Source organism: Rhinolophus ferrumequinum, chromosome 27, assembly GCF_004115265.2.
Source record: "Rhinolophus ferrumequinum isolate MPI-CBG mRhiFer1 chromosome 27, mRhiFer1_v1.p, whole genome shotgun sequence".
NCBI lineage: Eukaryota > Metazoa > Chordata > Mammalia > Chiroptera > Rhinolophidae > Rhinolophus > Rhinolophus ferrumequinum.
In genome coordinates, this window is record NC_046310.1 from 25,634,346 (window position 1) to 25,659,256 (window position 24,911).

At 45.8% G+C, this 24,911-nt stretch overlaps 2 protein-coding genes across 2 annotated transcripts in view; one reads left to right on the forward strand and one right to left on the reverse strand.

Moving 5' to 3' along the window:
* Positions 1–11,539, reverse strand: part of GNPAT (glyceronephosphate O-acyltransferase) — a 29,004-nt gene extending 17,465 nt beyond the window's left edge. Inside the window, exons 1-2 of the mRNA XM_033099476.1 lie at positions 11,293–11,539; positions 1,852–2,034 (exon numbers count right to left, since the gene is read on the reverse strand). Coding sequence (XP_032955367.1) covers positions 1,852–2,034; positions 11,293–11,370 — 261 coding nt within the window. The 5' untranslated portion in view covers positions 11,371–11,539. The remainder of the gene's footprint in view (positions 1–1,851; positions 2,035–11,292) is intronic.
* An 11-nt stretch (positions 11,540–11,550) lies between these two features.
* Positions 11,551–24,470, forward strand: C27H1orf131 (chromosome 27 C1orf131 homolog). Its single transcript, XM_033099477.1, has 6 exons — positions 11,551–11,734; positions 13,619–13,950; positions 22,621–22,677; positions 23,538–23,633; positions 23,772–23,858; positions 24,414–24,470. Exons 1-6 carry the CDS (start codon positions 11,650–11,652, stop codon positions 24,468–24,470), a joined length of 714 nt encoding a protein of 237 aa, XP_032955368.1. The 5' UTR covers positions 11,551–11,649.
* Positions 24,471–24,911: the final 441 nt, after the last annotated feature.

Here is a 24,911-nt window from a genome sequence, read left to right on the forward strand (position 1 = left end):
AATACCACTCAGAGTGCATCAGATAGACAGGACACTGGTGCAAATGGCCCCAAACTATCCAAGGAGAATGAGTGACATCAGTGATCTCACAATGGAACTTTCTTTATCCGTATGGCCTAGCACATCTTTGGGTAAAGAACAAAATGTTGGCATGTGCTGGGCTGCCCAGGGCCTGGACATGAACAAGTCACAGTTTCTGTCCTCAAGGGAGCCGAATTTAATCCCTTTAACTTCCACTAAACAAGCAGTCTGAGAAGGAGAGAACTGTGTGTGACAGAGCACTTATCCAGAATGCTCTGCTTTAGGACGAGGCACAGAAGGTCAGAGAATGGCACACTGGATTCCCAACTGCCCGTTACACATAGTGAGGAAGTATCTTGTTTTTCAGTATTGGAGTGCAATTAGCAGAACAGAAAACAGCTATTTTGAAGTCAGCGGTCCAGTGGCATTTAGCACATTCACAAATGTGGTCTCGCTTCACAGCTTATCTTTCTGAGGGCTCAATTCAACAGGCTCAAGACTGTGGGACCAGGATAAACTGTTTCCTCTTAACCTGTGTTCCTTTATTTCACTCAGAGGTTCTCTGAAAGAGTGATGCAGCAAGAAAGGTTTGGTCTCACAGTCAAAAAGAACCCACACTGAGTGTTGATGGCCTGAAGACTGAACGAACAGCAGCTTGGGGAGCAAAGACAGTGGCCAGAGAATGAAGAGCTGAAAGTCTAAGTGAGAAGAAGAGGGAGGATCACAGTTGAAGCAAAACTGCTTTCCCAACGTGGACCTGCGCCCCTCGCTTTTGTCCTACGTGCTCTCAGCGTCTCCCCCGAGCCCTCCCCTCTCCCCCAAGCTGCCTATCTCAGGGAATGGCCGTATCATCTCGCTTCTTTCCTCTCCACCACTTCATCCACCCAGCTGGTCGTCAATAAGGACATTTCTCAACTCTGTCCCTTTCTGTTTCTACACCACTCATCAGTCCTGGAACTATGACCCCACAGAGGGATTATTGCGGCAGCAGCATCAGCAGACTTCCTGCCTGCATTTTCACCAAACAGTGTTTCTAAATCAAACGGCTCACACCACACTCCAAGTTGAGAGCGCTCGGCGGCTTTGCACTGATGCACGGTGAGATCTAATTCCTCCACGTGATTACAAATGGCCTCACTTCTTACTATTACCCCTTCTTTGCTTCTTTGGTCTGGTCGTGCTGGACGACTGTCAGTGCTGTGAATATGCTTCTTCTCTGGTCCTCAACACGAGCCGGGGGCCTCAGAGTTAGCTGTACTCTGGAACTCACTGGGCTTCTACTGGACGCTGGCTCCTCCCCCGACATTGGGATTTAATTGGCATGGGGGGAGATCAATGCACAGGGATTTTTTAAAAGCTCCCCAACTAATTGTAATGTGTAGTGAGGTTTGAAAACCACAGGGAAAAGTTAGTTCTGCCAGGAACACTGTTTTTCACCCACTTCACCTGGAACACCCCTCATTTGCCTTTCAGGCCTCTAACTCCCGACACACACTCAGCTGCCCCTCTAACTAGTCAGAGCCCCTGCATGGCGGGCTCCCACTCGCGTGTCTTGTACGTATCGCAACTGACCGCACGGCTGTTATCGTTCCCCACCAGACTATACGCTTAGCGGCCAGGAAGCCTGTGCAACTCGCTCTGCCAGACCCCCAGCCTCTCGCGGAGAGGTTACCACACATCGTGGCTACGACAACATTTGATGAACATGTGAATACAGCTAAACCTAAAAAGACACATGAAAGATAGCAAAATGAATTCACAGATTCAAAAAGAGAAAGAACTTGGTGACAATGAGCAAATCTGGCTGTGGCTGAAGAGGGAACCACTTACCTGTTTAATGACATAGTGAACCTCTTCAGAACTGAGAACACGGCTTTTAATGTCACTCGGCTTGCACGGAGTAATTCCCTTATAGACAAGAGGTGTGTAACATTTCATTGCAAATTTCAAGTCACTGACATGCCTCCTCTCCTCTAAAATATCTTCAAACTCATCCCACTTTTTGAGCTCCTTCTGTGGATAAGGCAAACGAAAGAAAGTAATGCACATACTGTAACATAAGTTAGGACAGATCAGGGACTACCTGGGAAGGTTCCCTTTTTGCCAACATTTTTATTCTGTGACATATGAACAAGGGCAGACTGTTCTAATGTTAGGTTTTCACTCACCAAGAAAAAGAAATTTAACGATAATTAGGATCAACACATTGATATTGAATTATAATATTTTATTTTTATATTTCTGACTGCTATTGTTCTAAAGCCAATACCCCTTTGGGAGAGGTAACAAAGAGCAAAGATGAGACGTTAAGCTGTAATCTGACCAACTGTATAAGGTTTCATCAATCACATTGATAAGTTTGCTGTTTCTTCTACTTAGCTTTAAAAATTAAATCAAAGCATATATAAGAAATTCAAAATAACGTCAAATCAAATCAAAGTACATGGGTGCAAACAAAAGGAAAATTCACTCAAGAAAAGTGTGCTCTGGGCGGACGGGTGGCTCAGTTGGTTATAGCGTGAGCTCTGGGCAGCAGGGTTGCAGGTTCAATTCCCACATGGGCCAGGGAGCTGCGCCCTCCGCAACTAGAATGAAGACAACGAGCTGCCGCTGAGCTGCCATTGAGCTCCTGGGCGGCCGGATGGCTCAGTTGGTTGGAGCGCATACTCTCAACTACAAGGTTGCTGGTTCAACTCCCGCAAGGGATGGTGGGCTGCGCCCCCTGCAACTAAGATTGAACAACGGCAACTGGATTCGGAGCTGAGCTGTGCCCTCCACAACTAAGACTGAAAGAACAACAACTTGACTTGGAGCTGATGGGTCCTGGAGAAACACACTGTTCCCCAATAAAGTCCTGTTCTCCTTCCTCAATAAAATCTTAAAAAAAAAAAAAAAGCGTGCTCCCACGTAAGCTACAATCAAGCGGTCTGTTTGCCGTGCCTACTCTCTGCTCTCCACCCGCTGCAACCCAACTTGTCCAACGTTTGTTCATCAGGCAATGCTGACTCTGAAGTTTGTTTTCTGATTATAAAAGTCAGAGTAGTAAAAATAATAATTACAGCTAACGTGCACAGTTGTTTACTAAGTATCAGGCACTATTCTAAGAACTTTATATACATTAAGGAACAATCCTGTTTTTAATGCTTATATACCGGGGATGCCAAAAATATGTACACACATGACTTGTACTTACCTTTTATTATTGGTATATATTAAGTATTACAATTTTAATAGTTTTCTCCTTTCTTAAAATGTGTATACCTTTTTTTGGCACCCTCTGTGTATATAAAAGGAACAACCCTCGGAGCAAACCTCTGACAGCTGTGAAGTAGTTTTTGTCATGACCCGTTTTACAACGGGGAAACCAAGGCACAGAGAAGTGAAATAACTCACCCAGGTGAGGTCCCACAACTCACAAGGGCAGAGACACGATTCAAACTCCATCCAGCCTTATGCCTTCACAGACCTCGCTCTAATCCTCTACTCTACACCACCCATCATGTTTAATTATGGAAAATGTGGAAACATGGAAACATAAGCAAATAAAAACTGTCCACAATTTTACACTCCAGGAATAACTACGCTTAACATTTATTAGTTTTCTTGTTTTCTTTCATTCATAGCTATAGAAATACTTATTTTTAAAATTTAAAACATGGACCATACCATAGTTTATGTTGGCTTTTCAATTATATTATTAGTATTTCCCTATATTAAGTATTGTTTTAAAACATTGCAGTGGCTGCATAATCACCTTATGCTCCCTAATTTTTTCTAATTACCAAAGTGACATGTTCATTGTAAAAATGTGGAGGACAGAGTAAGACAAAGAAGCAAATTACCATCACGTGTCCTCCTGTGACCCAGGGACCGCTTCGGTGCGTTTTCTATGCGTGTGGATGTGTTCCCTCCCCACCACACACACATTTCGATTTGCCACCTGGGTTTTTCACTTAGTTTCCTCCACAACATTATTTTAATGTCAGACATTTGGATTATTGTTCATTCATTGCTATAACAACATTATTTCTCTTGAATGTAGTCATTAAACCCTGGCCTCTTTTAGTCTTTATCCTCGCAGACCTCTCCATGGCATGATACCGTCCTTTTCCTACCTCCAACCATCCTGAAATTTTCCTACTTTGGGTTTTTGTGCATGACTCTCTTGTTGCGGCAAGAAATCCATCTCATTTCTCTAATCCAGTGATTCTCAACCCGGGGGAAATTTTCCTCCCCAAACTGCAAGTATGTCTTCTTTTCTCCCACTTCCTTTAATGTGTCGGAATCTCCAATCCCTTTCTTCACTCCACACCTGGGGTGAACGTTCTCACCTACGATAATAACTACCGTTCTTTTGCCAGATATAACGCGCTCCCGTGTATAATGCGCACCCATTTTTTTGGCCCAAACTTTCTGGGAAAAAAATCTTTCATTTTAATTTTTTAATTCAAATTTTTTATTTGTTTACATTTAGTTACTTGTTTTTTGTATTATAAAGGAATTTTAGCATTTATTTTTTAACATATTATGGTACAAGAAAGTTTATGTAACAAATAATTACAAAACACAAGAACAGATACAAGGTACAAGAAATGTTACGTACCGGTAACAAATTTACGATATTTACACATCATAGAAGGCCAAGAACTGTTCGAAAGTTCAGCAAAACCAATTATCATATTCCAGGGTGTTATTTTGCATACCGATATCACTATTGATTTCTAGAGTTACCCTTTTAACTCAAATGCATAAATAAAAGAATTAAAAATGTTTACAAAGATATGGAATTAGTACTACCCCTGTATAATATAATGCACATCCGTATTTTTCCCTCACAAATTCAGGCAAAAAGTGTGCGTTATACAAGCACATACTTAGTCCCCAACACTTCACACTTGGCCTTTCTAAAACGGAGCTCATCCCTCCTCTGCACAATCCTGCAGTACAACTATCCCCTTGAAACCCTAACCAACAACCGCCAGGCCACGTAATTCCTCTGCATCAGTCTAGCCGCCCCCCACTCCCCTGACCTTTACAAACGCAGTGCACCCCTCCTGCGACGGGCATGGCCACTCCTTGGCCATGCGTCCAGCCTGTGCTCTTTACCGCAGCGGCCTCCGCACTCGTCTCCTTGACTGTTTTGCCCCCTTTGAATCAATCCTCCATGCTGCCAGGTACTCTTCTGAATACACAATTTGTGACCAAATTGTTCCCTGTGTAAAATACTTAAGTGACCCCACCCCCATCTCCTTCAGAATAAGACCTAACCCCTTCTGGTGCCATCCGAGAACCTCTGTGGCCTAGCCTCTCCTTCGCTCTCCAGACTCGGCCCACCCCGCTCAGGTCCTCTCAGCAGCGAGGGATTTGCATTCCCCCAGCACAGTTCATCATCCACCTGCCTCAGGGCCTTTGCACACGCCGCTCTGCCTGGAAGGCCCTTCTGTTCCTCTGCTGTCTATGAGCAGGCATCACTCTTCCATGCGTTCCCCGATGGAATTCCTCTGTCTTCCTCACTAGGACGTCTTTGCTCATGCACTACACGGAGCACATACTACTATCCAACGTATCTACTCTGCTTCGTGTCCCTCAAGGACAAGACAGTGCGTGCCCTCTTTGCATTTCCCACATCGAGTCGTGTCTGGAATATGTATAACTGGTCAATAATTGAGTGACTAAATATCGAGGTAATAGAAAAAAACTACAGAATGTTAAACTGAGACCAAGATTAGGCGCAATGAGAGTATAAACAGAAACAAAAAGCACTTATGACTGTTTATAAAAGAGCAGAATGTAGAACATGTGCAATATGCAAACATGAACATCTTAATGCCCACATACATAGAATATAGAGAATATAGGAGAGAAAAATCTACCTGCTGGGGTTTGGGTGTAAAACTGCTGTCGTCATATGTCACATACTCTGGCTTATAGGTCTGGAGAACCTTCTCAAATTTCACATTTCTCATTAATAAAGTAACATACTGTTATGTAGGCTCTGACTTGGTAGAATGCAACTAACTACCATTATAAATTACCGTATTTCCCCAAAAATAAGACCTAGCTGGACCATCAGCTCTAATGCGTCTTTTGGAGCAAAAATTAATATTAAACCTGGTATTATATTATATTATATTAGACGCAATATTATTATATTAATATAATGTATCATATATAATTAATATAATGCATATTAATATAACATAATATTAATATATTATACTATATTATATTATGCCCGGTCTTATATTATAGTAAATTAAGACCAGGTCTTATATTAATTTTTGGTCCAAAGACGCATTAGAGCTGATGGTCCAGCTAGGTCTTATTTTCGGGGAAACATGGTGTATAATTTTAGGGATAAAAGGGATCTTACAGACTTCCCATTTAGTGATTCTGGGGGTGGGAAAAGAATCCGAATCAGCTGGGGATATCTATCCATCCACCTATCCATCATCTATTATCTATCTATCATCCATCTACCCATCCATCTCCACCCACCCACCTACCTATCTCTATGTAGAGAGAGAAAGACGGGAGAGGGAGGGAAGGAGAGACTCCTGAGGATGAGGTCCTGGAAGGGAGAGCAGATGGCACGTCTACTTTGAAAAGCTCGCCAAATACGACCATCTACCATCTTTCCATGTGTCTCTGTTCCCTATAGGATCAAGTCCACACTTCTCAGCAACCCCAGCCCTTCCCTCACCGTCCCTGTTTGTTCCGACCACACAAAGACCTGGAGTTCCCCAAACCCGCTACGCTGTCTTCTGGCTCCCCACGTCTTTGTTCAAGTTGCTACCTCTCACAGTAACGCTCGCTCATTGTCAAATATTTGAACACTGCTTACATGCTTGGCCTTGTGCTATGTGCTGGGGATACAGTGGTGACGCAGACAGACTCAGTCCCTCATGCATGGTGGCACCTGTTATGAGACAGGGCACTTACAAATGGCCCTGCTTGCTGTCCATCTGAAAAGCACTCGGCCATCACCCACCATGGCCCCGTTCACCTCCGCTGTGTACCATTTCCCAGTTCTCCCCTAAACCTGGACTCAACCAGTCACCTTCCTCTTTGAGTTTTTACCGAACCTTCAATACTTTCATGACGGCACCTAAAATACTTCTTTAAACTTGTACTTGGTGTCTCCCCTACAAGATTGTGACCTTGTCTGGGGAGAAAATGTGTCTTATACATTTTGTATTCTTAGTTCTCAGCAGGAACTCAATCACTGCACAATGAGAGAAAAATTCCTGAGCAAAGCCACTTCTTCAGCCCTGTTGATGACGACTCTCCGATACTCACAGGCTAACGCTCACAGGGCCTGTTCGGGCCCTCGCCCCACGTCTACTCCAGCGGCTTTTAACTCAGGTTGCACATTAAAAGGACCTGGGCCACTTAAAAACCGCTGATGTCCAGGCTTCCTAGAGATTCTTGATTAATTTGGTCTGGGAGGGGTACCTGGGCATCAGAATTATTTTTGAAAGTACTCCAAGTGGTTTCTACACGCCACCAGGGTTCATTATTAACTATCCTTCCCTACATCGTGCTGGAGATGCAGTTACCATCATAAAATAAATATATTTACATGGCTTCGCACCCAGGGGCACAACACAAAGGAGCCCACGTGAAAAGATGTAGGTGACGTCTTCCCCGCCTTCTGCTTTCTCTCCTAATCTGCACATCAGGCCTCTCCTTGGCCCTCCCGTTCCAGTGCCCCCGAGGTGCCACTCATTCAGCAGATAGTGGCTGCAAGTCCACAACGTACCAGGCTCTGTCCACAGGCTGAGAACACAGTGGGAGCAGGCAGACAAGAAACGTGCCCTGAGAGAGCTCATATGCCCCAAAGAAAGACAGACAAGTACACAGGGAAGTTCCCCTGGGACGCCACCCCCAGCGGTGGCGTGCTGGCAAGCATGTACCTTAGGATTCACAGCATTTGCCGCTTCCTGTGAGATACGCAGTCCCACCAGGGCAGCCGTCAAGCTACGGGCACAACCTCACTGAACACGGAGTTGGGGACAGATGCCACCATCGTGGAGGGTTTCTACCTTACAGTATGATAAACAGACATAAATAACCTGGAATTTAGTGGAATTTAGTAAAATACTTAGGAAGTGCTGAGTTTTGACTTTAACAGAATTTTATTTAATTGTAAATTTATAACTTAATCTTTAATTTTAAATCATGGCTGTATTTTAACAAGGGCTCTCAAATTTCATGAAAATTTAACAATCAGTTTTGAGAGCCAGTACAAGACACTGCAGCACAACACTGGAAAGAGACTGTAAGAAAAATAAAACAGCAACTAACAAGAAAGAGTGAGTGGAGCTCTGCTTCAGGTCCAACGGCTGGGTAAGGCCTCCCTGAGGAGGTATTTGTGCGGGGACCTCAATAAGAAAAGCCGGCAAAGCTGGGGTAACGCAGTGTGCCACACAGAGGGGACCACAAGCAGGTAAGTAAGGCAAGAGTGTGCTCGCTGTCGGGGAAACACAGCCCAGTGTGGCTGAGGCCCAGTGAGCAAGACCACAAAATCAGAGGCAGCAGTCGCCCGATTATGTATTCTTGTAGCACACTGTAAGGAGCCCAGACTTTTCATTCGGACTCTAACAGGAAGCCACAGTTTGGGTTATGGGTATGCCGGTGATGACCCATCCCGCTCTTTTTTATCCTGTGGTCTTCCGAAAGATGTCAAGCAGACCTATGGCTTCAGAGACATGTTCCTTGCTAGGGCTGCCAAATCTGTATATTTAGACCAGACCTTCCTCTTTTGCTCTGTCAGCATATTTCTAACTGTGTGGATCTCTCCCGAACCCCTTGTGATGTACATGGTCCATCAATGCTAATCCACAAATTAAAAATCATGAATTCTGCCTCTCACATCTCCAACTGAACACATCCCAAACTGAAATTATTATTATATCACCCTGACTAAACCTGCTTTTCTCCCATAGTTTCTGTCAGCAAAAGGCATCAGCACCCACCCAGCTGCCAACTCAGACACCAGGGGTCAACTTCAGAGTCCTTTTCCTTAGCCACACATTCAACTGTCCCAAATATCACACAGACTCCCCGAGCTGCCTGCTCCCCAGACACTGCACTGCCTGACCTCAGGCTCTCCTCCCCTCTCTGGATTACGGCCATCGCGTCCTGACTGAGCTCCGTGGTCACAGCATCAGCTGCCTTCCCCAACTGCATTCTCTTTCTACCGTCTCTACTTAAGGGAAGTAGGAGAGGTCACCCACACAAAGGACATGCAGAAACCTAGCAGTCCTCTTAGACTTTCAAACATACAAATGCCGTCACCCGTAAATGGTTTCCCATAAAGTTAAGATTCTATCATTAAGAGTGGGTAAATGTGATACAGAAAATTCCTTTAGGAAATAATCTCTGCCTACTTCCTCAGTTTCGTTTCTCATGTCCTCTACTTGGTTCTCCCAAACATGCAAGGGAATGGTTTTCTTCTACGACATCTTCCTCTCCCTCATCTCCCATTCCACCTCAAACACTCAGCTCAGGTGGCACCTTCTCTTAGAAGCCTTCTTCGAGTCCCCCAGCCAGGTCAGGTGCTCCTTCTCAGAACTCAGAACTCGCACCACCTACTGTGTATGCTCCAACCACGGCCCTTACCCCACTCCACTGTACTCATCTGGTGACCTGTGTGACTGCCTTTAAGTCCTTTCAAGCACGGGCTGGATGTTTAACTTCTGTCTCTTGGACATTGAGGATAATGAGTAAGGTACCCATTGCTGCAATGTTTGCTACAATCGGCAGTATCTTAAATATCTCAAATACCACTCTCAGATTAGCTAGAGTGTTACACAATCACAGTGTGGCTGAGGAAATTAACAAGGGCAGCCTGAAATCGCAAGCAATTCCGGTTGTTATGAGACTAAAAACCGTGCAGTCACAAGAGGGTTGCTGTCCAGCTTCAGAAGTAGAAAAAGCTCATATGTAAAATTACCTTAGTCTTTCACATGAAAAGCTGACAAAAGTCTTATCATTGGTAAATGGGGAAGTAACAAATCAACTCTTTCTTTTAATACAACATGCAGAACATTGTAGTCAATTCACAAACCAGGTTAGGACTGAAAAAGCTACCTACGGTGAGGCAGAACCACACAGCAACCCTCTTCCCTACATACTACTTACTCCCTCTGGAGTAAAGTTGGAGGTCAAAATATTTCCACCACAGAACTGTGGGGGAGAAGGCCCAGGAGGTTAAAGTGATAAGCCTGACAGAAGTGGATAGTTAGTAGCAATTATATGCCCAGAGTTATAGATGTATAAATATGTATTTTCTCTTTTGAAACTGGATGTTTTGGTTTCATCTTGCTTTTTTCTGTCTTCCTTGTTTTGACCTTCCTACACAAATTAACATTAGAGTCAGAAACCGACACTAACCGCTAGGATACGGTAACATACCTTTACGATGTATTCTTTTTCCTCCTAAAGTAGATAAAAATTAATCTAGTGGTTTTAAAAAAAAACTAGTTACCCCAGGATCCTGCAATCCTGAGAGCTACAATGCTTTCACCTCATAATTTCTTAATAAAAATTGTGAGTGACTAACAAACATTTTGTTGGCAAAGAAGACCGGTTAAAATCAGAAGAGAGAAAGAGAGAGAGTGAAAGAGGGAGGGGGAGACAGAGAGAGGTAGTTGGGGGTGCCAAGGCAAGTGGATTGTCTTCCAAAACACCTTGTAGGAGAAGTACAACGATATACGGAAGCACAAAAACAGGCAGTAAACATTTCCAGACGTTCCAACCGTTCCCAGATTTAAAACAAGATTTCAGTTGTAAAAACTCTATGTCCACATACACGCCAAATACTTTCCTGCCAGGAAAGTCGGAGCAGCGCGAGGGTGGGGTGGGGAGCCACGGGCGGCTTGTCTCAGGCTGGGGAAGACCAGCAGGTTTCTCAGGGTTGCCCAAAAGGAGCCCGACAGGCCCTCGCCTGACACCGAGTGCCTCGAATTCTCACGCCTCCTGCCTGTACCCAGGGCTTTCTGAAGGCCCAGTGCCAGGTGGAGGAAAAGAGGCAACGAGTGGGAAGGAACCAGAGGAACCATCACCGCAGAAACTTCTAAAAGCATACACCATTTACACACACAGCGATACACCGTTGCCTTGGAAACCAAGTCAATCACCCAAGCCCTCCTCCGGGAAGTCGGGATCCACTCTTTTGGACCAGGTCGCGTCCCGGAGAAAACCAGGACTGGGAGAAGGGGGTCCTCTCTCGGGCCCGCCCCGGGCCTCGTTCCCCCGGGCGCCTACCGAGTAAAGGAGCACCACAGCGCCGGGACTGGTGGAGCCGACGGAGAAACAAGAGTTAGATGAACTGGAAGAATCCATGGTGCGGCTGCAGTCCCGGGCGGGGCCTGGGATGCTTCGCTAGGCGCTGGTGGTGTGGCAGCTGGGGGCGGTTCTTCCGCGCAGGGCGGCCCGACCTCGCCTAAGGCGGCGGCACCCTCTGCGACCGCTCCACAGGACCCCGGGCGCCGCCATCTTACCCCGGACGGAAGCCGCGCGGGGACCTGCCGCGCGCGCGCAGCCCGTCGGAACCCGGAAGTGAGGGGCCGCACGCCGGCCTGCGGGCGGGCTCTGGGGCGTCCCGCTGAGGCTGACCCCACGATGGCGCGGGAGCCGGGGCCGGGCTCCTCCTCGTCTCGGTCTCACACGCTTCTGGACGCTGTGCTCCAGAACCTCTACGACTTTGGTGAGTGGGGGCCTCTGCGCCCACGTGGAGAGCGGACTTGGGGAGCCTAGGGTGTCCTGTGCGCTCCAAACGGGGCCTGCCTGCGCTTTCAGGCTAGAAGTTCTTGCAAGTCCAGCACCCGCTCTCGGTTCGTCCTCCCTGGTTCCATACTGGATCGCACACACACCTCTGTCACCTTTCTCCCACTCCCACCGTCGGACTCTGTCGAGTTATCAAACCTCCCAACTCGTCTCTGAGTGTGGGGACCAACCTAGTTGCTTTGTCAGAAGCACCATGGCTTTCAGACTTAACGGGGTGATGCACACAAGTCTTGTGGTCTCGGAACAGCCCAACTCTTCACTTCTTACGTATCTGTGGGAAGCCCCTCCCCCCACGCACCGCCCATACCCTGCTGACCCTCGTGCGGTGGTACCACCTAATCATGTTGGGGCCTCATCCTTCAGTGTAGCCCCCGCCAAGAACTTTAGAGAACGTTCTCACGTGGAGCTTTTCACAACCTGTTACATAAGTTGGCCGACCTATGCTCTTCCGTATCCTGATGGGGGAGAAGGAAAATAAATCACAGAATTGCAACTCCCTGACACTTCATTACAAAGACAGTTCCACACACACTGAAGAACTTGCTGCAGGGAAGGTGACATCCCTGTTCATGCAACAAATGTAATCATTAGGCAATAGTGCCTTTAAGACCAAACATATTTCTTAAATTCGTAGCATGATGTTCAAAAGCTATTTTATTTTGGAGCCAGTTCTCAAAATCCTGAGCTCAGTTAAACAGTAAGAATAATAGCTAAAAAGTATTGAGACTTTACTGTGTACTACTCAGTGCTTTTCATGAGTTTACTAATTTAGTTTTCACAACAACCCAATGAAGTAGATGCTGTCATTAATCCCATCATTACAAATGTAGAACGAGCACTGAAGGTTAAAAAACTTGCTGAAGCTTATGTAGCTAATAATTTGCAGAGCCTGGGTTCCAGTCCCTAAACAGTCTAGCTCCAGTCCCTGCACTTAGATAGACTTTTACCGTGGACAAACCATTTCTGTGTCCTTGGGAATATTGGAGGACAGAGAAGACTTAAGTCTCATGTTGTGGAGTTTAAAATCTGAGGAAAAGACTAACCTGCAAAATCCTAAGTATAGTTTATGTCAACACAGGCTGGAAATTACGCTAAAAGCTCCGAAGGCATGGACTGCAGCTACTCATTTTTATATCCCTAACATTGAAGTTTAGTTGACTCTTTATACGTGTTTATTGAATAAGTAAGCAAATAGAAGCAAACAAACGATTAGCTGATATTTACAGAACTCTGGTATTTGTACTGTTAGGTGATTAATGAGGCGTAGAATTCTTGTCAGAACCTTCAGGTAACTGTCAGAGTTGGAACAGGTGAACAGAGGAGCTATGGGGATTTAGTACAAAATAAAGGCATTCAAATTAAGCCATTGTTGTAGCTTCATTTTAATTCATAACTGTGAAAGAAAACAGGAAAACTAATAACCTAACTGTAACCCTAGAAAGTGTTAAAAAGAAACACTGGCTCCGGGGGCAGACATCTGTAGTATAAAGTGTGAGCCAACTAGGATTACCAGCCTGTGGGACTATTGCCATGAGGACACTTAGTAAGGACTAAGGTGAGGAGTAAAGTAGCAGGAAGAGTAAAGACATTAAGAACTGTTACCGAGGAAAACATACTGTGCATTTTGGATTCCATAAATTGTGCAAATACAGCCCTATTTGAAGAAAAACAAATTGTTTTTTCTTTGTGTATATACCTGGGTGGTGGTCATAACTGTGACATGTATTCATGCATGACATGATTTGACATTGGTGGTAGCTAAAACCAAAAATAGTTCTATTCCTTACTGTGTTTGAGCAAACAGGAGAGACAGAAGATGAAGCAGAACAGAAAAGGAGCAGACAGAAGACGGAAAACAAGAAGAGAGATGTGGGGCCTCCAGCAGCCCTGGCGGCAGAGCCAGCATCGCCGCCTGGTTCTCTTACAAGAGGCCAGAGGAAGGGCGCTTTGAGCTTCTTCATGGAGCTCAGCAAAGAGTTGCGGTGTGCCGCTGCTGTGACCCCCACCAGTGCCCCTCCAGGACCACAGGTCCCTCGTGCTGCAGCATCTCCCAACAGGAAGCCAGTAGAAGTGGTGGAATTCCACAGCAGAAATAAGAGCCGGAAACAGAAGCCAGGTGAAGACGATAACCCAGAGGTAATGAGTTGGTTTATGTGGATGGGGTGAAGACCCTGATATTGTAGGTGAATATCTTTAGGGACTGTGTCACAGGTCCCCAAGACCACCCTCAGGCTTAAGGATTTGCTGCAAACACTCAGGACTCAGGACTCGGCCTACAGTCATGAGCATGGTTACGATTTATTACGGCAAAAGGGAGAGGTGCCTGGGCGAAGTCTGGAGGAAACCAAGTGCAGTGTCCAGGCATCCCCTCCCAGTGGCACTGCTTTATTTCCCCTGACGTGATGTCTGACAGCGTGTGTGAAGTGTTGCCAGTCAGGGGAGCTCACCCCCACCTGAATGTCCAGGGTTTTTCAGGGGGTCAGTCCTGTAGACATGCAGACTGACTTAGGTATCCAAACTCTAGACCCCCCCAGAGAAAAAGCAGGTCTTCACTGCAGGTCACATGGTTAGTGCGGTCGTCCCTCCTTGTCTGTGGTTTCACTTTTCACGGTTTCAGTGACCCATGGTCCGTGTGAAACTACTAAATGGAAACTTCCAGAAATAAACAGTTCATAAGTTTACATTGCGTACCTTTCTGAGTAGCATGAGGAAATCTCACACTGTCCCGCTCTATCCTGCCCGGGACATGAATCACCCCTCTGTCCAGAGTCTCCGCTGCCAGCGCTCCCTGCACGTTAGTCACTCAGTAGCCGTATCGGTGATCAGAGAGAGAGAGAGGCCACATTCACATAACTTTTATTACAGTACATTGTTATACTTGTTCTGTTTTATTATTAGTTATTGTTGTCTATCTCTTACTGTGCCTAATTTATCAGCTAAACTTCATCATAGGTGTGTATGTGTAGGAGAAAACAGTCCATATAGAGTTCAGTGCTATCCTTGGTTTCAGGCATCCACTGGGGGACTTGGAACACCTCCCCCATGGATAGGTGGGGACCAGTGTATAACGTGTCTGGGCTGACTTGGCATAGCATGGGTCCAGGCCTCAGGTATGTAAAAACACTCTCATCACACAGAATATTCTAATTGCTCAGTTCCCAGGAGCCCGCGAGGGCCAATCATGAAAACAGGGCTTTGTTGGGAATGTGCAAGGCTGCTGGGTCAACCTTTTCCTGCTTGATCGGGCTCAGAGAAAACAGCCATTCATCAGTACTTTTGGCCACTGTTCTCGTCACCTGGAACAAAACAGACAAAAGTCCTTGCTCTCCAGGAGCTTACATCCTGAGGGAAAAGCATTCGATTTTACTGAACAGCAGTGTCTCTCTGACTGAATTTGTAAGTCTGACTCAAAATTCAGTCCATGAGACAGCTGTGGTTGCTCATCCAAACTTTTCCCATAAGGATGTCATGGTTTTGTCAAGTTCATTGCTAAAATCCAGATACTCCATTTCCGTGGCATTCCCATGTGCTGTACACTGTTGTCTATCACAACAGCAAAAGCGGGTTGTATTAGTTTCCTAGGGCTGCTGTACAGACACTTACTCTCTCTTACGTTCTGGACGCCAGAAGTTCCAAATGAAGGTGTTGGCTAGGCCGTAATCCTCTAAAAGGGAGAATCCTTCTTTTCTTCTTCCAGCTTCTGGTGGCTTCAGGCATTCTTGGCTTGTGGCTGCATAATTCTAAACTCCGCCTCTGTCTTCACCAGGCCTTCTCCCCTGTGTGTCTGGGCCTCAGATCTCCCTCTGCCTTTCTCTCAAAAAGACACCTGCCATTGGATTCAGGGCCCATCCTAAATCTAGGATGGCTCTCATCATGAGATCCTTAATTAAACTACAAATACCCTTTTTTTTAAAAAAAAAAAAAAAGAAAGAGTAGTCTTTTTTTTTTTTAAAGATTTTATTGGGGAAGGGGAAAAGGACTTTATTGGGGAACAGTGTATTCTCCAGGACTTTATTGGAGAACAGTGTGTTTTTCCCAGGACCCATCAGCTCCAAGTCAAGTTGTTGTCCTTTCAATCTTAGTTGCGGAGGGCACAGCTTGCTGGCCCATGTGGGAATCGAACCGGTAACCCTGTTGCCCAGAGCTCACGCTCTTAACCAACTGAACCACCCGTCCGCCTACAAATACCCTTTTTCCAAATAAGGTCACATTCATAGGTTCCGGGGGTTAGAACGTGGACATATCTTTTTGGGGACCACAGTTCAACCCACTACAAAAATAATTGGGCTCCATTGTTCTTTATGAATGTATAAACACATGCTGGTGCAGTGTTTACCACGTCTTTTTTATGGTTTAAAGAACCATTTGTGTGACCTTTTCCACAGTTCAGGTAGCACTTCATGTCAAGCTCACCAGCATCTCCTCAAAGATTTATTAGTGTGTTCTGTAGTCATATCTACCTTCATTTTAGGATTCTAGGTCAACTTTCCAACGCTTAGACTCCAAATACTGAGGTGCTGAGAACTATTACAGGCAGGCCCAGAAACCATTCCCTCGGTCCCTGGGGCAGCCAGAGCCCTCAGCTGGCCGCCAGGGGAGCTCACAATGATTAACATCACCCCAGTGTACCGTACGAATATTAGGAAGTTCTGTGTGTGCCATGATGCGAAAAGGGCGGAAAGCACTGCTTTGCAATGTAATTCTGCGTTTGGGGAATTGAACTCACGTGAAGCATCTAGGTACCCCCTTTGGTTCTCAAAGTCTAGGTCTTCAGTTTCTTACATTCGCTCGTGTTGCTCTTTCTGGAATGGAGAGTTTCCTTTCTGATAGAAAGGACAAAAAAGTTGGCATCGAATGAGTCTGCTTTTCTGGGCCTCTTAGCAACACAATATCTGCAGGAGCTTCGAGTTGTCTTCTTCCTGCCCCAGGGGAGCCAGCCCTTTTCCACTGTGGTTGGCTTTTCTCAGGAACCTCAGCTCCTTCCACATTTTGGACTTCCTGACCGTAATGAAATTTTTTTAGTTGTCCTCAGCACGCAGCCCTTTCCTCCTTTTTAAAATTTAAACTTTGAAAATGTGACTGTGTCTAAGGAGATAGAATGTGGACACAGTAAAAACATCCACACTCATGAAATCTCCAGAATGTTGACATTACAACATGTAACCGAATACAGATGAGTACAGTGCTAGTCATTATATCGTCTCCCGGGCACAGGGAATGCCAGGTAAAGAATAATCTGTTGGGCTAATTGGGATACGTCATGCTCCACCAAGCGTTTGTCAAACATGGTAAAACTGAGTTGTTCCCCAGCTCTCTAAAAGCTTACGAGTTACCATAGGACAGTCCAAACAGACAAGGGATCAGCAAAATAATATAATGAAGAAGCGATAGCCTCATGGATCAGTGGTGGCGTCAGCTGGTCAACTTTGGAACTGCCCCTGCTTGAACCCAGAAAATGACCTTGTCTCAAGGCTCCGGCTCGTTAGACTGTGCTGTGTGTACAGACAGGTTTGCATGGGTGTGATGTGGTGGCTTATAGTAAATTATATGGTATATTTGGTTTTTGTCCCCATTCTGGCATGAGCTCCTAAAACCCTCTTAATTTCCTAAGTGATGAGAGTGGAAAAGGCATCTTGTTATATTAATGAAATGACTTTTGGAAAGAATTGGGGTTGGTTGCCTGGGGAACCAAACAAGTGCTTAGAGAGTTGGAACTAACTTGGTCCATCTTGACACAAGTCTTTCACTTCCCCTGTTCATGAACCTTAGCCTCTTTGGTGGCCCACATAGAAAAAGGATAAGAAAGATGTAACAAATGGTAGAATGGTGCACAGTAGATCAGAAGGAACTCTTGCATTTTGTGGCCTGCACTGGGGGACACGTAGGCTACTTCTGAGCATATAACAGATTGCAAATCATAGCTATTTACTGTGCTTACTGTGTATTCATTAACTAATTCATTATCTCACGATCCATGTGACCTGTCTTCATGTTCAGTTGTCTGCCTGCATTTAAACAGTAACCCTACAGTCCCACATCTATAGTTCCAAAAGCCCAGAGTTTTGGAAATCACAAGTTAGTTTGTGTTTTTTTAAGTTTGGTGCAAATTTATTTGTCAGTAAAAGCTGACTTGAACTGATATGAGGCCTAAGAATTATTTTGTTTGTTCCCCTTGGCATGAATATGCATAGATGTTGTTGCAGAAATATGAATGTGCTTAATTATGGGTTGTTGTCTTGGACCCCACTGGAAGTGATATATACCATTCAGACTATTCACAGTATTACCTTTCGAAAACATAAAAACTTCTGAATTTCCTGGGGCTTCTAGGTGAAGGGTTGTGGATGTGAGGTGCGGGCCAGAGCTCAGGTTCAGGCCCCATCTTAAAAGCTGTGCCCCTAACGACTGCACTGGAGACACAACACGGGTTAGGCTGGGCTCTGCCCTGCGAGTAACCCAGGTGCACTGACCCAGAACTCATTGGCATGAAGACATTTCCCCAAATGATCTCCCCAGGGTCTCACTGCCTCTTAATCTCTGCGTCACCTCGATCCCTCCAGGACTCTCCCTGAGAGACTCCGTGCTCCACTGTCACCTGTTAACTCTGTTCCACACCTGTTCTTCAGTGGACCCAGTGTTATATACATGTTAGGAAGAAAGTCATGGAGTCAAAGTAATTTATACTCAATAAGATACGTCAAAAGTTTATCAAAACAGAAGTAGAACCAATGACTCTCTGAAGTGATAAGTAGGAAAAGTTTATTGTGCATTCACCAAAATTGCAGTTTGCAAACCAGGAGCACTCAAACTAAAACATAGAATGAGACTCAGTTTCATTGTTCTAAAGCCACTTATGGAATGTGGAGGCAGTGATTGCTTACATTCTTAGAATTTTCTCAAATAAAACGGAATTGGTTAGTGGTTATTTCATGTTGTCATGCAGCAGCCTACCCGTCTGTCCCCTCGGGCCTGCCCCTAAAAAGAAAGAAGAGTCTGTGAGACAGATCCTTTCAGGGACTTTGCTTCACCTTTGTGCTTACACCTCATGTCTCTGTTTGGTCCCCAAAAGATGGCTGGTCAGTCAATGACGGGTAAGATTCCCCATGGAAGGAACAAACCAAGCCAGGCGCAGCCGCATGGGGACCACCAGAAGAATTCACGGGGTCGATAGAGGTGGGCACAGCCCCTCACCTTCCGCCAGTAAAGGAGAGTTTCTGCCTCTGTGGCTATATTCCTTTCCACAACCTGCTTGGGAAGTGATTCTAGATGTGATAACATCAGTTCTCTATCTCAGCAAGTTTCAGCATAAAGGTTTTGTCCCCTGGGGAGGTACAAACAATAATTATTTATACATCATGGGACTTTCGGCAGGCAAGGGTGATTGGTATGTGTGGGACCCACAGACCGTGGAGAAAACAATGCTACTTCCTTGTATGTGCATCAGTAAAAGCCACAAGGTGGCCCGATTCGGGGCTCTCAGTCCTTTGAGGCTGTGAGACCCTCGGCCCCTGTTTCAAAACTTTCTTGATTTCTGTTTCTTTCTTAACCCTTCACTGCCCCTTCTCGTTCTCTCACTGCCCGTGTTGCACTGGATGCAACAATTTCATATCAATTTGGGGGGAAATTTTAAGTTTCACTTAATGATTTTCAGAGGCAATAGCAAGAAGTGATCCAGGTCACATTAGCCTCGCTTGTCTTACAAAATAAGCTAAGTTAAGCTTTGCTTGTGTGACTGAACTGGTTTTGTTTGCTCATGGAGTCAAGTCCGACTGGTATGTGTTGCATTTGAACAGATATGAATGTATTCCTAGAACTACTTGTGTTCTAAAAAGAGTGTTTACCCACCCAGCTACTCTAATTGGACAAAGATTGAATGTATAACTAATGGAATAAACAATGAAACCAGTGCAGGAGAAGACACTCTGGGTAGCAGGTAGTCCCTTCCACCAGCTCCCGAGCCTGGTGCGCTGCCTGCCTTCACCCCTTGCCACCATACACTTCTCCCGAACTCTTCCTTCTTTTTGTAGCTTTCTTCCTTCTTCACTGCCTAATGTACAAGCTCTCAAAATCTCCAAAGGTGTGTGTCTCCCGTGTGTAGGACCGGGAGGCTGTGTGCGGCAGGATGGGTTAGGCGTTGGTGCAAAAATATATAGTCCCTACACCTCAGTGGTTAAAGGCAAAAGTTCGTTTTTTCCTCATGTCACATGTGCGTCCGGACTGGCAGGGGCGATGCTCTGCTCCACACCCTCCTCATCTGGGGACCCAGGACAACAGGGGCGCCGTCGTCTGGAAGGTTCTTAGTGGTTGCTATGGTGAACAAGGGGAGTTGACGAATGGCTCTTAAAATGCCCCATGTGGAAGGGGCATACTTGCCCTCTGCTCACATTCCTTTGGCCAAAGAAAGCCACACAGTCCTGCTACCACGGGGCACAATGCCAGCCCTCCTGTGTGCCTGGAAGTAGGCAGTGGGTGGCGCCTCCTCCCACCGTGAGGATGGGGGAGAAAACCAGGAAACCACTGACTGTTCAAATCAGGGAACGCACTGGGAATAATATACCGGAGGGATTTTAAAGCTGTGGATGAAAATGGGCGTTCACTGGTGTTGGGATCATGCCAATTCAGCATCATGAAATAATTAGCCAATAACTTTTCCCCAAATGTTTGCTTTTATTACAAACGAGGATCCAGACTCTTCCTCAGAAACACATCCACAGCCACAGAGCTAAGACGTTTCTGGTGAAATGTTAACAGCAGGCTTGGCAACACCCAGATGTCTAGCCACGTCTGGCCAGCCCTGCCACCCAGGTCCACCCGTGGGCTCCACAGCCCAGCAGCCCAGGAGACAGGCCTGCAGTATGAGGACGGGGTGTGCCAGGGGCCGGCAGGGAGGAGAGCACGGCTTCACAGGCTCAGCCCCTCTCCTCTGCGGGCCTGCTTCTCCCCAGCCCCCCGCGGTTCGGCCTCACAGTAACTAGCGCACAGCTGGCCAAGAATTGTGTTACGACGCTTCCTTAGGTCCTCCTGAGATGGGGTGTTCTCATGCTCGTCTAGTGACAGGTCAGCCAGGGGCATCCGTGACAGCTCCAGGATTGCGAGAAATCTGATGTTCCTGAGAGAAACTCTCACCTCCAAAGAGTTTAGTTAGCCATTGTTTCGTTGAATGGGTAGGAGGGAAGAAAAGAGAGGAAGAACTTTTTAAACATTTACAAAGGAGATAAATGTTTCATGGGATTTTGGAGATCTGTGAATAGTATACTTTTGTTTTTAATATATAAAATTTGTTTTTGAGGATTTGGATAAGATCCTGCGATCATTAAGATTTAATCCGTTTGTTTCTCAGAAGTACTGTTTATCATACTAAATTGACTGTATAAGCATGCCAGTGGAAAAGATATCCTAACTTCCGAGTAAGTGTAGAATGTTTTCAGTCATGGAAGAGGAAGTAAGATTTCCTGAGGTAGATAAATGAAAGTGGCACACAGCATCTTCTGTTCTTTCAGCCCATGGTCTCAATTAAGGCATTTGATTCTGGGAAACGTGAGTGTCTGAAGAAAATCATAAGCATAATAAAAGCCAGGAATCTCGCTATAAAAATGTGGAAGATGCATTTATTGGGACTAACAGCACACAGAGAGGCCATGTGCCTGGAGCATGACATGCGTCCTCTGCAGTGTGATCCTGTCACCCCAGCCCCAGGCCCATCCAGAGCCAATGTCCACGTGACGGCAGTGGGCAGTGCTTGTTCGGAGGCGATGGGAGCCTGTTGATTCCTCGTTGGAGGGTTAGTTGGTGATGAGAACGCTGGTCACACCTTCCTGTTCATGACCTGTGCTGCACACTAACCACACTTTATCCCGTTCCATTGTAATGTGTCCCCCTACCCCGTGAGTTTAGTACAGGGGTCCTCGTGGAGGCAGAAGCCAGCGTCTGTGGAAACATTTGGTGACTGGCCCACACACCCACAATCCATGGTGGGGAGCCAACAGGACCAGCTGAGGCACAGCTCCCTTTGGAGAGGAGACACCAGGAGACACGTGGACTGCAGGGTGCAGGCCACCTCCGCGTGGTGGAGGGCAGGGCACTGGGCAGGGCCGACCGACCAGACAGCCTTGTCTAGTCGCTGCGCAGCCTTTACAGCCTACTTCCTGTCCATCCAGGTTTGGGGGCTGGGGTGGAGTCGGGGCCTCTGTCGGCGGCCAGATTTGACAATACAATTTCTGGGTCAATTGTGTGGTTGGTAACCACAGCCAGAGGATAGACTGATGTAGAGTCCCATATTTTAAAGGCTTTTGTAGTATCTTTCTTTTCTATTGGGAATTATAAACCAAATTTCCACCCACCATTTCTAGAAATCTGATGTTTTTAAAAGAAATATTCAACTCAAGATTGAGTTTTGTTAGCCATGTTCTAATGCTTGGATGGGAGGGAAGAGAGAGAATAATTTCACTGTCGTGTCTTTACCCTCTGACATCCCTGTTCTCACAGTTACCCTTTTCTGAACCCCCGACCCCCACCAGACAATTCTTTTACGTGTGGTACGTGAGATAAAAACGTTGGTTTCTCTCATCATCATCTTTTTTCTTAGTTTCTATCAGTCCTTTCTTAAGCCTTGAGACCTTAAACTGTTTTTCCCCATTTGCCTTCCATTAGCTATTGATGGGGATTTTGTGCAGCAGGCTGGCATTACCGCCTGCCATTTAGGCATCTGGGCCAGCTTCAAGGCTTTTGTAAACATGGCCACTCTGTTGGTGACGGTGTCATAACATAGTAACAAGTGATCTTAATAAGAACTGTTTTTCTTTTCAGACCAAAACTAGTATCCTTGAGAAAGATGTGGATATACAAGAATTTAACTTAGAAAAGGTATGTGTTTTGAAATTGTTAATTTTTTCAGCTTTATAATATCAAAAAAATGAATATGTTTCCGTGTCCAGTGGTTTGGAACATGGCTAAGCATATCACACTACATTCACTTGGTTGAATATCGTGAATTATTTAAAACACGATGGCTTCATGACTACAACCCCAATGATACAATGGTAAGTAGGAAAAGCGAGAGGTGTGGTTGTAACTAGGTTTTTAAAAGGCACGAGAAAAAATTCAACTGCTAAGAATGGGTATTGGTGACTTTGTCTCTTCTTTCCACAATATCTTTTTAAAGAAAAAACGGATCTGTATTTAAAGCTATGATAAACGGTGTCTAAATATGAGTAGGTATGTTTGGAGAGGACTTTTTAGTTGAAATCACTGCCTTTGTGGGTTGTAGCTTGTCTTAGCGAATGTCCCAAAGTGCCGCAGAGAGCTGCGTGTCATCCTAGTCCTGTCACTAATTTGTGCCAAGAGCGCTTTGCTTCAACTGTCCATGTTAAACACGGGGCGCCGCGGTGTGAGGCGCGCCCCTCACACTGTACATAACGTAACGGTGAGGTCATGTTAACACGTAAGAGGCCCCACAACTCCTGGAAGCTCACCGGCCCGGGGCCTGGGCCGGCTGCAGTCACTGCGGGTGACAGCCACACAGGATTGGTGCCCAGCATGCCATACCTCAGTGTCTCTCCTGAGTGCGTGTTCTTCCTTGGGGTTGGAAACGCACCTGAGTGTGTCCCTCCTGGGCGCGTGTTCTTCCGTGGGGTTGGAAACGCACCTGAGTGTGTCCCTCCTGGGCGCGTGTTCTTCCGTGGGGTTGGAAACGCACCTGGGTTTCATTGTGTCTGTGTCCGCAGGCTCGGCTGGAAGTCCACCGGTTTGGGATCACGGGTTACGGAAAAGGAAAGGAGCGAGTCCTGGAACGGGAACGCGCCATCATGCTGGGTGCTCAGGTGAGGGGCTGCGCAGCCTCCCATCAGCAGACGGGACACAGAAATCGGGAAGGGCCCAGGGCGAGTGAGAGCGCAGGGCACTGGGAAGTTTGTGTGGAATGAAAAACGACAACATGTGTCTTTTTTCTTGCATTTCAGCCTCCCAAAAAGAGTTATGTGAATTACAAGGTTTTGCAGGAACAAATTAAAGAAAAAAAGGCAGCAAAGGAAGAAGAAAAGAGAATGGTAGGTGTAATGGCCTTTTCTTTATTAAACTGAACAGAAAGATGGTTGCAGTTTGTCACAGGAGACTCGGCTGCTTAGAAAGTAGTATGGACAACAAGGTCTAGAGTTCAATGACCAAATTCTCTCCACTTATTCAGGTCAGCTACATTTTGTAATGCAAGCTGAGGGATCTGGCATATTTATGTGAAAGGTTTGCTTGAAATAGCAAACACCTGTTCAGATAATGTCAGGTACTTTGGTTGTCTTCCTACCCTCAGTTCTCTGTGTATTTTACGTTGTATGGTACACCGTGGCTTATGGAAAACCACAGGGGAGGAGATGGTAGACTCCCTTCTTTTCAGCTAAAATGAAAGAGTGGCTGTTTCTATTATTAGTCTTCTCTTGGAATGGTTTTAGAATGAAACTTGGAGTGTTATTTTAATATGCCTACTTGACAAAAATATTAAAAATGAATAGTATCTCAGTGGCTTTTGATTACAAACCTTTTGCCTTGTTTCGAATTTCATCTCCGTTATCCATTACTGACTTATATGTTGTCTTAAATTCTGAAATCAGGCCCAGGACACAGATATTTTCAAGAAAAAGAAGAGGAAGGGGCAGGAAGACAGGTGAGGGGTACCATGAGGTACTAGGGTGGAATGATCTGGATAAACCTGGTTACTTCTGAATGTAATGCCTTGAATTATGTGGTGTCTCTGGCCGGTTAGACTGCTCCACTGTCTCGTGTGTCCTGATCGGACCCTTTGAGGGAAGACAGGATTTAGTAAGTTGCCCAGCAACCACCTCAGAACTGAATTAGGAAACTGCTCCAGTCTCCCGTTTTCAAAGACCAGACCCCACAAGTGACCAGTGGGAAAGCTGAGATGGACATTTCCAACAAAAGACTTCTGTCGCTTCCCAGAGAGCCTGCTGATGTGACGGCACGGTCTGGGTCTGTGTGGCCTGTCCTCTGACACGTCACATGACATCGAGCACTGTAATTTGAGTAATGGAATGTTGATTTTTTTTGCTTTATGCTTGTTTCTTAGCTTTTGTTCAAGTGTCTTGTTTCTC

Excerpts from the sequence above, each read along its gene's own strand:
- C27H1orf131 (XM_033099477.1), top strand. The coding sequence starts at position 11,650 with ATGGCGCGGGAGCCGGGGCCGGGCTCCTCCTCGTCTCGGTCTCACACG. Across the intron at positions 13,951-22,620 it reads GTGAAGACGATAACCCAGAG|ACCAAAACTAGTATCCTTGA; the intron begins GTAATGAGTTGG and ends TTTTCTTTTCAG. Across the intron at positions 23,634-23,771 it reads CCATCATGCTGGGTGCTCAG|CCTCCCAAAAAGAGTTATGT; the intron begins GTGAGGGGCTGC and ends CTTGCATTTCAG.